Source organism: Sardina pilchardus, chromosome 2, assembly GCF_963854185.1.
Source record: "Sardina pilchardus chromosome 2, fSarPil1.1, whole genome shotgun sequence".
NCBI classification, from domain to species: domain Eukaryota; kingdom Metazoa; phylum Chordata; class Actinopteri; order Clupeiformes; family Clupeidae; genus Sardina; species Sardina pilchardus.
Window position 1 is genome coordinate 36,632,597 of NC_084995.1, and position 14,046 is coordinate 36,646,642.

The 14,046-nt window shown below is 42.9% G+C and overlaps 2 protein-coding genes across 4 annotated transcripts; both read right to left on the reverse strand.

The window, feature by feature from the left end:
* Positions 1–506: 506 nt before the first annotated feature.
* Positions 507–4,340, reverse strand: klhl40a (kelch-like family member 40a). Its single transcript, XM_062529342.1, has 6 exons — positions 3,061–4,340; positions 2,532–2,692; positions 2,262–2,369; positions 1,848–2,033; positions 1,513–1,662; positions 507–1,238 (listed from the first exon to the last, which is right to left on the reverse strand). The coding sequence occupies exons 1-6, from the start codon at positions 4,162–4,164 to the stop codon at positions 1,127–1,129; spliced, it is 1,821 nt and encodes a 606-aa protein (XP_062385326.1). The 5' UTR covers positions 4,165–4,340; the 3' UTR covers positions 507–1,126.
* A 2,034-nt stretch (positions 4,341–6,374) lies between these two features.
* On the reverse strand, positions 6,375–13,778 carry hhatla (hedgehog acyltransferase like, a). Of its 3 annotated transcripts, none has more exons than XM_062556704.1 (13): positions 13,610–13,778; positions 12,310–12,450; positions 11,071–11,138; positions 10,795–10,908; positions 10,268–10,288; positions 9,677–9,871; positions 9,266–9,475; positions 8,680–8,851; positions 8,410–8,554; positions 8,273–8,308; positions 7,605–7,806; positions 7,313–7,457; positions 6,375–6,967 (listed from the first exon to the last, which is right to left on the reverse strand). In XM_062556704.1, the coding sequence occupies exons 2-13, from the start codon at positions 12,413–12,415 to the stop codon at positions 6,840–6,842; spliced, it is 1,542 nt and encodes a 513-aa protein (XP_062412688.1). In that variant the 5' UTR covers positions 12,416–12,450; positions 13,610–13,778; the 3' UTR covers positions 6,375–6,839. The 3 variants fall into 3 exon arrangements, with proteins under 3 accessions (XP_062412688.1, XP_062412678.1, XP_062412695.1); XM_062556694.1 differs by having other exon boundaries at positions 12,310–12,453; XM_062556711.1 differs by lacking the exon at positions 10,268–10,288 and having other exon boundaries at positions 12,310–12,453.
* Between the last annotated feature and the right edge of the window lie 268 nt (positions 13,779–14,046).

Genomic DNA, 14,046 nt, shown 5'->3' on the forward strand with positions numbered 1-14,046 from the left:
ACTCCACATGTCCAGTAATATTTCAGTCAGCTAACATTGTGTGTTTATAGGCCTATACTTGTTTGTTTCTCAACAACCATAATCTTGTTTAATACCGTGCATATATTTTTGTTTCAATAAGTGGTTAATTTGTTATATTAACAGAAGTGTCAGAGTTTTGAAACACCACATGTGTAATGTAAAGAGGTGCTAATGATATTGGTCGATATATTCTGGCATATAATGTGTTCATTTGTATACTATATGTTCAAGAGAAGAAAAATAGAAGTATACTGTATTGCAAATTATACCATGTAATTTTGAAATAAGTGTTCTTCTCACTGTTTCATAGATGCAAATTAAATATTATCTTTCTCCTATATGTATAATTTTTCCTGTTTACTTTGTGTTAATGTTTATCTGTGTGTGTGTGTGTGTGTGTGTGTGTGTGTGTGTGTGTGTGTAGTAGTAGTAGTAGTCGTAGTAGCGTAAGTAGTACACAAGTAGTTTTTTTTTTTTTTTTTTAAATATGGTCTTGTCATATTTAATGTCATTTTGTCATGGTAGTAAAATGTTTTCTTACAGTAATTAACAATCACAACAACATTAACTTTCACAATATCCAAATATTCATATCACTTAGTAAGCAAATAGCAAAGACCCACTCATACACACACGGGAAAAGTAATTTCCCTTCACGAATTTAAATTTTTGTTTGTGTAGCAGAAATTAGATGATTTTAAGAGAGAACCTGTCAAATTCACATGACTTGACTATTTCTCTCCCTCTACTGTTAGAACCTGGGAACAACATTAACAGGGAGCTCCAGCATGAAGATCATACTTTTTGCAGCTTCATATTCCAAATCTTTTGTTTCACGATTCATTTAAACAGTCCCATGCAACAAAATGTTGCCCCAGTGGTATGTGTCTAAAGAAGTGGATGAGCACATCTAGGAAGCCATTTTACAACTCAAGCCAAGACACAAAGATCAATAATCAAAGATCCGCTTTAACCCTCTCTGATATAATGCTAGTCCAAATCACCACAGCCTCTTGTGACTGTGGACTCTCCTGCATGTTCCATTGCTGCTGTTCTGTTGTGCTCCTGACATGTTGCGACCACCCTGAGGTCATCGTCATGGTGATCACAGCTTGTCGAGACGCAGGACGTTGAGTCGCACCCCGAGAATCGTGGCGCCCTCGGCGTACTTGATCTCCCTCAGCATGCCGTTCCAGCACATCTCCTCCTCATCAAACCTGCCAGAGGCACCAGGGTTACCACGGTTACACCAACAATCCATTAGCTCCCCGCACTTAACATTTTGGATAACTGATTCAAGTAGCTGGTGCTCAGCTTGAGTTCTGCTATAGTGTCAACAACATTGATGTCTATATAGTCAATTACCTTGCTTTCGAACCACATGTTTATGTTTAAACCTGTTTAACCTCATCTGTTAAAACTCCTCTGTGTTTATGTGTGTACTGTATGTATTTTAGAATGACTCTCGGGAGGGCAAATGAAGTCACTCACTTCCAGATGTCTTGCATCTCAGTGGGCACGAGCTTCTCGCTGTCCTCGCTGGGCATCATGGCGAAGCCGCCCACAGCATAGAGCGCACCGCCCAGGGTGATGAGGTTGAGGGAGCTCCTCTCCTGCGGGAACTCTACGCCCTCCGACCACCTGAGGACAGGTGGAGCAGGTGTGCTTACAGTACAGTACTTACCATTCTGGGACCACAGATACATTCTTACTGCACAAAATCACATTTTAGCTTCCATGATCAACATCAGTCTGAGTCTGAAATTTCCCTTCCTTATGTTGTGTCTTTCTTTTTTTTTTTATCGACACAAGGGATTGTCACTCACTTGTTAGTGGCGATGTCATAGACCTCAACGCTACTGGTCAAGCCGTCATCAGTAACACCGGTCACTACATAGATCTTGTCGTTGTGCACAGAGGCACCGAACAGAGAACGAGGGGTCTTCATTGGGGCCAGCTCCTTCCACTCAAACTTCGTGGGGTCATATACAGAGACCCGTTTCAAACACTTCCTGTCATAAAGGATGAAGACAATTATGAATTGATGCAAAGAGTTCATTTTCCAAAGCCTGTAAGCGAACCCCTACTAGTGTTCTGTTGTTATATTGTGCAGTAACCCAGTTGACACAATTTCAATTTTGAATAATTATCAAGGTCCCATCTCTAAATCCTTGCTTTTTAAAAACATTTCCATATTCATCCCCAATTACTGAATCCAGAGGCGTTTTAAGGACACTTACTTGCTCTCAGACTTGCCACCAATGACATAGACCATTCCGTTGTGCGACACTGTTCCGTGAGCATACACTGTGTAGGGAAGAGGATCCGACTCTCCCCACTTGAAAGATCTGCGCAAAAGAAAATAAATAAAACACTCAAATAAAACGTATAGCACCCAAGCTGATGATGTTAAAAGAAAAATACGGATTCAATCTGGATTACAATGGAATGAAGCAGTACAAGAGTCGTGATGATCGAGACAGTTCGGATCAGGACAGTTCTTTACTCACTGTCGGTCGTAGATCAGGACGGAGTCCAGAGCATGTTCTCCCTCCTTCAGCTCTTTTCCTCCCACAACAAAGATGGAGTTCTCGCCCTCTGCTAGGCCAAACAGGCAGCGGGCGTCAGGGATGGAGGGCATCCCCAGCCAGTCGCGACTCACTGGGTCAAACTGAGTCACAGAACAAAAACAAGTCTGAGCAATTACCAAACATTCTTATTGCCAACGGTTCTTTTCTCATGCTACCACTCATGTTGTTGATATTCAGCTGACGCACCACAGAGGCAGCTTTCAGCTGGCTGAGGACATATTTCAATATCAAAAGCAAGATCGTGTCTGTCTTCTCTATCTTTCTGTCTGTCTGCTTATCTGTCTGTCTGCCTACACCCATTTTCATTATTTACGTGGCTTGTGAATGACTTGTCGCTGTATGATACGTTCTTCGAGTCTTGCTTTGTCGCTGTATGATATATTCTTTTGTTCGAGACATTTTTGTTTAAACCCTAAAACAGGCACTCTGAATATGAAAGCTGTCTCACCTGCAGGAAGTAGGACGTCAAGGGCTCCTCTTTGTTTTGCTCATCGATGAAAAGGCCCCCCGCCACAAAAATCTGATTCTCTTTGGTCACCAGACTGGAGTGATTCTTTGGCACCTCAGTAGATGTGGATGCGATGTAGCATATATTTCCCACCGGGTCGTACGCTATCGTCCCAGTGTCACTGACCATCAGAATGAGCTCCGTCTGGAACATGCCGAAGCGCAGGATGTCATTTAGAATCCCGGGGAGCATACCCTCCTCCTCCTCCTCTTCTTCGCCTTCCGGTCCCTTCTGCGTCTTCACGGGCTTCGGGAATATTCCTCTCTGAGCATCCCTGATGAGCTGAAGCTGTGTTTTGAGCTCCGTGCTGGGCTTGATCAGCTTGTGTCCCTCCACTTTCCTGGTGAAATAGTCCTCCGACATCAGCCGGAAGCGCACGCAGTGCAGCAGGTCAGGCAAGTCTTTCAGCCTGTCCTCCTTGTCGTAGCCCACCCAGTCCATGAGAGACTCGAAGACCACCTCCTCCTTCTCCACGTTGAGCGAGTCGCAGGTGATGATGGCCGCCAGCTCGCCCGGGCCCAGCTGGTGGAAGTCCTGGTCTCGCACAATCAGATCGTAACGCTCGCAGATGAAATCCCGGGCATCAGACGCTAAGCGTGGACAGTCCAGAAGCAGCCCTAGTCTGAAGATGGCCAAGCAGTTACTCAGCACCAGCTTGCTCTGAAGGAAGGACACACAAACGCTGAAGATGGAGGGGATCTGGTACATGTTGGCCACCATGAAGATATCCTGAACGTTCTGCTCCGTCAGGTTGATGTCAGATGTGTAGAGGTACCTCAACACCATGCCCATGACACTGGGGTCCACGTCCTTCAGGACGATCTCCTTTTTCTTGCTCTCCTCCAAGTTGGACAGGAACATGGCCTTAAAGTAGGGGCTGCTGGCGGCCAGCACCAGCCGATGGCAGCGGAACTCCTGCTCCTTGACTTTCAGCACGCAGTCCACAAACTTGTCGCTCTCCAGCAGGTCGCAGAGGCCATCCTGCAGCAGGGTCTGCTGGTACATGCGCGGCTGCTCCACCGGGTCCACTCCCGCCACCGCCATGCTGGTACAGACTTGGCTGGCACTGTGAGTGTACACTTCAACAGGAGAGTGTCCTGGTCACTTCCCACAGCAGAACAGACTTAACAGCTCAACTCAAAGCGAGGCAGAAAATGGCAGAGGAAAGGAGAAAGAAAGAGAGAGAGAGAGAGAAAGGGGGAGGGAAAGAGGGAGTGATAGCAAATGAGGGAGTGAGAGAGAGAAAGAGAGAGAGAGAGAGAGAGAGAGAGAGAGAGAGAGTCCAACTGTACAGACCATGCCAGAGTGTGTCAGAGTGAATGCACTCATCAGCTGTCTCTGGCCATCAGCTAACCCACTAGCCTGTATTTATTTATAGACTCCCACTCACAAAACTACTAGGAGTCCATTTTGGAGAGGCTGTAACTTGAGCTGCCCATCCTCCATCTTTACGCAGTCTAGAGCTGACCAGCTGAGGCGCATGTCCACGGGGAGTATCAGGTCTTCAGGCCGGTCTTTAGAGCACGGTTGGCTTGCATGTATCAATGTGGACGAACCAATAGGAAATGGGTCTTGTGTCAGTCTTACATCTCTGAGTCGGATATACGCTCCTGACATTCATTAGATAAAGAACATATTAAGATACGTGTAGTGGAAATGGGTTGAATGTCTTCTGCCATCAAGACAACTGGAGCCCCCTTGTGGTCTTAGCTGGAAGGTATTTTACCATGTTGTGTATGATGACTTTAAGTATTTGTAAGGCACATATTCAGTCTTTGGCACTGTAATTCAATATGCAAAATGAAAAAATAAGATGAATATCAATTAAGAATGAATCAGGGAAATCTAGAACTACATAGCCTATCATTAAATGTCCCTACAGTGACAGTAACCGTGCACCCTCAGAGAGTCCAACAGCCTGAGTCAGTGTGTGCGTCAGAGAGAGTAGGCTGGCCTGGCAGCCATCTGATCTGAGCGAGAGCGTTATAATCTCAGCCACTGAGCTGATACCGGGCAGGTCTGGAGGTTAGCAGGCTGAGTGGCTGACCCATATCACCAGAATATCCCCCCACAGGGTCCACTCTAATGAGGGCCTCTCAGCCCGCGCCTCTTTACCACGCAGAGCACTGGAGCCTGCCTGAGTGATGTCAAATGTCAGAGTTAATCTACCCGCACAGGGGGGAAATGATGGTGGGTCAAAAGCAAGTGTGTGTGTGTGTGTGTGTGTGTGTGTGTGTGTGTGTGTGTGTGTGTGTGTGTGTGTGTGTGTGACAGTATGACTTAGAATATGAGCACACTGCCCTATTTTAGAAACACGCCAGGACATTCCCCTCACACACCATGTCACAAGTTAGAACTGTCGGTCTAACTTGTGCGAAAAAGATTACTGATAAACTGGATCTAATAGGTAGTTGTGATATGATTATTAACCTGTATTATATTATATCATTAACATACAATCAACAAATTAACCAACTTTCATTTAAAGCAACACTGAAGAGTTTTTTGTACCTTAAAATAATGTTCCCAAAATCATATCAGTGGTTCATCAACTCGTAACAGGATGAACGGCACTTCTGCATTCACTTTGCGGCCCTCTATCAGCTATAGCCGCACTATGTAAGTTTACCAGATCAGGTAGCGGTTCTGTAGTATGATGGAATGAGACATAAGAACCTACAAATTTGACTTGCTTCAATGTCGCAATACATCATACTTTCATAAAATCATGCAACTTACTCTACCTTGTCTGTGGACATCTTTATTTGCTGGATAAACAAATAGCGTTCTTGCGACAGAGTAAAAGTGCTTTAGTGTTGCTTTAATTCAGTTTAAAAGAGTATTGGTATTATCTTTGTATGTTGATCACCTGTCATGGGTATCCATGTTGAATAGCAGTGTAGCTTCCACATCTATGAGCAGCTGAGCAAAAGGGAGCTTAAGTAGGATATCATACTATTCTTGTGCTTTACAGATATTCCCAGCAGATTAGTTGCACTTTCCTCTGCAGTTGAGTACATTAACTCGATCATATTAATAGATACAGACATTCAGGTATGGTAAGGGAGGTGACTGGATCCATGATATGACAGCTGGAAAGCAACCATTGTACCTTTGTCTGATCATTTTAATAAATTGAATTATAATGTCAGGTGAGAAATCTATCGAATCTGGGCTTATTAGGAATTGAAGCAAACATAAACAGATACAATTAAGCATAGTACGTTTTCCGCTTGCTACAGTATTGTGGAGTCATACTTGCTTTTAAATTTGCATGCATAAAACAAAACAAAAAACAGACATACAGCCATACAATTGTGTGTATTATAATTTTAATATATTATACAATATATTATTATAACTTATCTGCATAAAATATTTGGCAAGGCTTTCATATTAACGTTAAAAGTATGTGTGTGTGTGTGTGTGCATTTGGATGTGTGCATGTTGTGCTTGTGTGATCATGTTTCAGTCCAAGGAGAGGTGATGTTTATCTACAGCAAGTGCACTTGAGGGCCATTCACAGTTCAACATGATGCGACGCCTTCTTTCAGACAAACAGCAACAGATTTGTGCAGCACGGTGGTGGCTTGGGTGATGGAGCTGCTCGGTCTTGGTATGTAGTCTCACACAGAGGCGGGAGAGAGAGCGAGATACGTGAGGCACAGCTCAAACTGGCCTCGACTGGCCGGTCCACTGTCTTTGTTTTTTTTTTTTTTTTACTCAATCTTGGGTTTCTCGACAGCCTCTTGCTCCTCCTGCAGGGCCTGTTGCCGCTCGCGCTCCTTCACCAGCTGTACGCCACAGTAGGTCACAAACAGCACGGCCAGAGTGGACAGTGGAAAGCCTGCAGCAGGAAACAAAGAGCACGACTGTACTCGCACCACAATCCCTGCACTCTCAAATGTCCGGATGGATGTCACGCTGGCTATGCTAAGAGCTTTTCATTTCTGTCTCTCTCTCTCTGCCTTTGTATTCTCTTCTTCCCCCTTCCTACTTCTTTCACATAGTTTAAGCATCTTATTCCCATGAATATGTTAACCTGTTTACATTTCTGTACATACTTTTGTTGCAAAGATACCTTTGTTTAAATTAGCCTACTGGTCCATATACTGTAGTAGAGGAGGAAAAGTGTACACGGTCTTTCTTTCTAATTCACATTCATCCACCAAACTCCGAACTCTTTTGTTACCTTTCACAATCAGTCGCTTAGCAACAAGCTTGGCGAAGTCCAGGCTGTTCAGGGCAAGGATGTTGTAAAGGATGATTTGCCAGAAGTTCAGTGCGTTGAATACACTCCTGATTCTGCGTGACATGGCTTCAGACATAAGGCCGTGCTGTGGAAACATTGAAAAGATGATGAAATTTACAACCACACCACACCGTAGCTCTTATCTCCTCTCAGAAGCAGACAAGCATATTTTTCCACATTCATTAAGAGGAACCTGTGTTTTCTCTTTGCTTTCTCCTCCTCATGTTCTTACCTCAATTGTTGAGATAGGTGGCAGTGAGCAGATTTTAGCCACCCACAACTCAAAGTTCAGACCGAAGCAGTTGAAAAAGGACCAGATGTACACAAGCTCACACGGACCCAGCCACAGAGTTGTGACGATGAAGGTGCAGATGGTAGCAACAAGCTCCCTGAAAATCCCTTCGTGGTCTTTCCCAATGTAGTCGTACACATATCTGTTCAGGGTGTTTAGAGAAAAATGATCCAATCAGACTCAGCAAACAGCACTTTCCAAACTCTGTGTTTGGAAATTCACCTTCAGGATGGCACATTTACTTGATAATTGAATCTTTAATTGACAACATTCTTTATCCCAGGGTGCCTCTCATGCAGAGTTTATACGTCCTCCCTCGCTCCTCAGGCCTTGAACCTCACTGATCTACATAAAGAAAGATAGAAGAAGGGATAGACTATCCCATTCTTGCCGCCCCATCATTCTTTATGAAGATCAGTGAGGATCGAGGCCCGAGGAGCGAGGGAGGACGTATAAACTCTGCATGAGAGGCACCTACAGTGTTCCATTTATCAGTGGCTGCCCAATACAACTAGAACCAAAGTAATGGCAAACTTACATACTGTATTCTAGACAGAGGTATTCTAGACAGAGACAATGATGTATATATGATGTTTCCCAATACTCACTTGCAAAGCCAGTCGTTGATTCCCCTGTCAAAATGCCTAATATGGAAAGAAAAAGAAAAAACATTTGAATCACACGTTTACTGCTTTATTTCATGTACTGTATGTGGCATAGTGTTCACACAAAGGATGATACTTACGTTTCAGCAAAAACATAGAGCATAGTAATACATTTAGGCGGCTGAGGTGGGTCGAGATGGTCCAGTCTAGACACGGTGTTGATAACGCCAAACATGACAGCTGCTTTCACCCAGTCGTACACCAGGTTGGAGTAAGCCAAACCAGCTGTTGAGGAAAAGGTGGGCAAAAACACCACAGAGATTTAGTTAGATATACTCTCTGTGATCATTCCTTACAAAACACAGACATCTGATATCGGTGGGTTAGGAGTGTGTAAAGCGTGCACGCACCAAGAGAACAGTCAGTGAGCTGCTTCACCAGTTTCATGTCTGCTGGGATTGTCAAAATGTAGAGGAAGTGGAAGAAGACGTCCACCATCAGAATGGCACCCAGGTGAACGAGAGCTTTAATGGTGATGTCCCACATCTCTCTGTCCTTACGAGTTAGGTTGGGGCTGTTGGCCTGTGTATGTTTAACAGCACAACCTTATCATGCCAACACTATACACTTGGTACAATCATGAAATCACAAATTATTCTTCTTTTTCAATATCTTCTGAATACAATGTGTTCCTCCTACTTTGTAGGACTTATTCATGGACAATGGACAAGTATCTAATAGGTTGTGAGTATGCATACATTGTTTTAGAAACCATATTATTCCATACAAATGCATTCCTCTAAAACTAAAATGTACCTTGAGCTGCGAAATAAACAGACGCACTTTTGCATATAATAGTGGAGGGTGAATTAAGGATGACTGATCTTAATCCCACGGATGAATTAGGGATATGACTGATCTTAATCCCACAGAGTGTTAATTGATGTTGACATTGTAAGGTCTCTAGAAGACCTTGAGAGGTGAAATATGCATTACCTGAGCGTGGAATTGATCAAATGTCATTACAGGTCCAAAGTAGAAGAAAGGGAGGTAGAAGTTGTACTTGAGTAGATCCACAAAGGTGTAGTTGCCATCCTTCTTCTCACAGTTCTCCAGTGCAAAACTCATACCGCGCATGATGGAAAACCCAACGCCCCCATAGAAGAGAATGTCCTGCAGGTCAAAGGATCCGGTCACAAAGCCAGCCTGTAGAGAAGTACATGGACACAAAAACATTATTATATTATTATTATTATCTATTATTTTCTCATGAGAAAATATCATGGACAGAGTCTCCTCATTAGCTAAGAAAGATCACATTGAGTGTGATCAAAGTGAGAGCCTGTGTCTGTCATTATGGGTAAAAGAGAGGGGGTATGACTTTACAATCTCTCAACAGACGCCTACCTGCCAGGACCCGTAGGGCTCGATCTTGATAGTGGCTAGACTGCAGAGACCTGCCACAAAGCAGATCCACTTCCTCTTCACGAGGGCCACGGAGTAGAGGATGATGCAGTGGGCCAGGATTAGCGTGATGAAGGACCAGCCCATGCTGATCAGGATGGCAAAGAGGCCGTACACCATGTACACCATACCCCTGTCCTGTGGGTATAGCACCAGACATGTTACCACAGCTCAACTCAAGCACTGTTGATTCAACAAGAGCGCTATACTTCTCGAGGAGACTGTGTGCATTCTGTAGACTCCAGGAGATTATTCAAAAAGCACGTGTGTTTTTATCAACAAGGATTATATTTGGTGAAAAACATGTTATTCTGGTCATTAATGTCATGTTAACATGCAGTATTTAATTGTCACAAACGAATAAGTAATGACAGAAATCTAAGTGTGTGAGAGGGTGGTTAAACAAGGTCCAATGAATTAACACCACAGATGAAATTAAATCAGGACTGCAAATGTGGACATGTACAATGAATAAATGAGTCATAAAAAAGATGAATAGGCATTGATATAACTTTCTAACAAAATGTCTGTTACCTGGCCTGGCTTAAAACCAATCTTCAGTGAGTGCAGGAAACAGAGCAAAAATGTACATGTTGAAAACATTACTGACATTCTGTTCATGATCATCATAATACATATAGTAAACTTTGTGATGCTGACCTATGCTAGTCATGAATATCCTACTGATTCCAATCAAATAGGCTATTCATGACTTTAATCCCATGTCATGTTTTACCAAATTCAATGAATTGCACTAGAAGTCTGCATAGTGTTTGTGGTAAAAAAAATGAAAAAACCCTGCTGTGTTTATAGACAGCCCTGGCTCTGTAAATGTGAAATGAACAGAGCAGTTCAGACCCAGCCATAAACAACCCAAGCCCATCCACATTGTCCTGCAAGAGCACGGAAGGATGTAATATCATTGGCTGTTAAGTTCAAACACAACCTTTAAATGAAACCAAAACTGAATAGTGAATAGTGAGTCATCTACACAGTCACACATCATTGCTATCAGTAACCTATGCCCATGCACATGCACACAAATGTTTAGTCACACCTACCTTAGGGGAGATCATGGAGCAAATCTTGGCAAAGATCACATGACCAGATAGGGCAAAGAGGATGTGATTGCGGAATGTTGAGAACCACATCACCCATTCAAAATCAGCCACATCCTTGAAAACAACAAAGTACAATGAGGCTATGATGAATCCAACACCGTAAATAAATAACACCTGAATATGTGTGACAAAAGCTGTTCAGAAATGTGTTGCTGCATGGCTTCCACAGTGATACTGACAAGGAGAAGTGCATCTGTTTAAGGTCATTATGATTACCATTTTCCTGCCAAAATAACTCCATCCTGGCTTGACGCTGCTTTTAAACACTTTCCTGCCCACATTCTCTGCAAGTAAAGAAAGATGTATGTTATGTATTTCTTTGTAAAAAAGAGATAAAGATGATACAATTTGGTGGAAACCCGGCTGGGCTGATGCTGGTAGCATTGCATAATTGCATAACCGACATTTCACCAGGCAATGCTGTCTGTACTTACCACCGTAATCCCCAAACCATAATCTATTTTTGGATTATACCATTGTTTGGTCTTTTGCATTGAAAAAAAAATGTGTTACATAATCAGTAACAATGGGATACACCATCCACAACAGGTCCAGACACCAACTGTACTCCTTCCCTATGATGTGTTAACTGTTCACCAGTAGACTGTATCTCTGTGGCAGCTATTGAATTAATAATCACCTGGGGATATCAGATTTGGAGGGTCAGGTCAGGCACGGACTGTGGAGCTTGATTAGATGTGACGTGAGCTGTGTCAGCGTAGAGGGGCATATCAGTGAAGACATTTAGAGGAGGGGAGACCAATGCTGTGCTAGTACTGACTGTAGAGTCAGAACGAAGCCAATCACTGCTACGTAACTGTTTACAGCCATGTATAACAGATACTGACTTCAGAGGGGACATTGGGAGGGAAGGGGGGGGGGGAGGGGGGGTCCTCCAATGACAGTCCCTATGAAGTACTTCTCTTCATATCTCTGCAATGTTGAGTCAAACATGATCTTAAAAGTGTAATATAATATCATGTCTATGAACATTCATCCAAATCTAATATAAACACATCTAAATGTTATGATAGATTCAGCATCTGTTCTCTTAGTGTTTTGGAATCAGATAGAGACATCCCCCTCAGAATAACTTTTGCAGATAAAATTACAATCATTAGTGAACTAGATTTTTTCCTCCACTGAACAAATGGGACAGCATTAATTAGATTCTTCACTGAGCAGATAAGATTACTGCACCCCTAATAGAGTGGCACATTTAGTGCATCCAGAGGGACTTTTCCATGGATGTCTTACTTTGATGATTACCCTGTCATAGAGATAAATGTATGACTCTCATATCTTTATATATCCTTTCAAGCAATGGAGGCACAGACATGGCTACATGTTCACACCAACTGTAGCTACAAATAAAGCCTTTTTCTGATTGTTTTGCCACATATCCAGAATTTGAAAAGAACGTGCGAAACAAAACGTAACAAAGGTAATACTCACCACTGGAGGCCTCTATGATCCAGCTAGTTGCCCACGTCAAGGCCAGGCCCAGCACGGCTATGTAGCAGTACAGCTCATACTTGGGGAGAGCAGACTTGATCCCCATGGTCAGACTTTTAGCACCAAACACACAGGACTAACCTGCTGGGTTAGTTTTACAAACATAGGCGACAAATCAGCTGTTGTGTAACACATGTCCAATGCCTCCACTCTACTGGTTAAACTATTAAGAGAGGCAGCAAGTTTCATTGATTGTTTTGTAGCCTATCAAAAAACACATTCCATTCAGTTGGTGGAGATGGAAGGGTGGCAACAAGCAAAACAGGATAAATGAAATCTGCTTAGAATAATTGGATTCAAATGTTCAAAACTGAAATAAGGCCCAAATGACATCACATCCCATTAATATATTAAAGTCTGTCTCATAGCCTAGACTTTCCACAATGAATGAAGTGATAGGCAAACACAGGCAGGTCATATCTCAACACATATCTCGTTAACCCCAATAACAACACATAGCTTTGGATAGCCTTCTGAGAGAGCCCAGCAATATGATCTTCAAATGATTTTTGGACTGCATGGTAATCTAGAAATGCCCATTCGTCTTGCCAGCACAGCAAAACACTATTTTTCGATTAAATACATTGCAAGGAAAGGAAATTATCACTAAGCCTGTAACTGACAATTGAGCAAGTTAGGTTGATCTTTTGTGCCTGTTTATCAAGATTGGCATTTGACTGGTAATCCTCTCAGGATAGGTGGCCCGAGGAAAGTCAGTTACTTAAATGGGAGTGCCTCCTTTCACAGCTCCTCCGAAAGAGCACCGTCAGCTGTGCGATACTGCCTCTTCCTATTTTAGTATGAGCAGTTGCTCCGCCACGGTACAGCAGCTGCAGAGCTATGTGATCCTGAGACGCATCAGGGAATAGTTTGAAGTAGCCCTACGAATTAGCGCAATCTAAAAAAACTAAGTAATGAATAAAAAACTAGGATAAAATGAAATGAAATGAATTAAATGGAAAGTAAATCTCCATGAAAGCATGCATGATTAATTGGCTGGTTAATGCGCTTATGTCGAGAGGCTACAATTATTGTACTATGTTGAAATGAGATCACAAGTGAATAAATAATATTTCATTCTCTAATACAGCCCAATAAGTGTGTCGAGAAAGTGCATACCAGTAACTGTTGTGATGTAAATGATGCTGCAGTGCACTAAACGCCCACACATTCGGAGCTGCTGGGAAAATGTTTAATCGCGCTACGAAGTATTTAAATGGTGCACTTGTTAAATACTGACCTTCCGTCCGCTTCTCACTGGCAGTCAGACAGCTGAAGATCTGATATGGACCCCCCAAAGAATTAAAAAGAAAAGAAAAGGGGGGTTAGTATGGGCTTTTCCTAATACATCCGTCCAGTTTTACAGTGCCGATGGTGCACTCGGTACAAGCCAGCAGCGGCCAGTGAGGATGTTGCGAACTCTGCAGGAGGGGTGGGGGGACCGGGATATATTTATATTTTACACCGGCACCGCAGAGAGGGGTGGCTCCTTGTCTGTCTGTCAAACATACGCATGCAGGCATGAACTATGGCGGTAAATGCACAATGCATAACGTAAAATGCATGCATATGGGTCTTCAATTATCCTTATTGTAAAAATAGACAATAGGCTAATAAAAGCCTTTACAACAAGCAAGTCGACAGAACAGAACCCACACTAATTAGTAAGAAGCATTA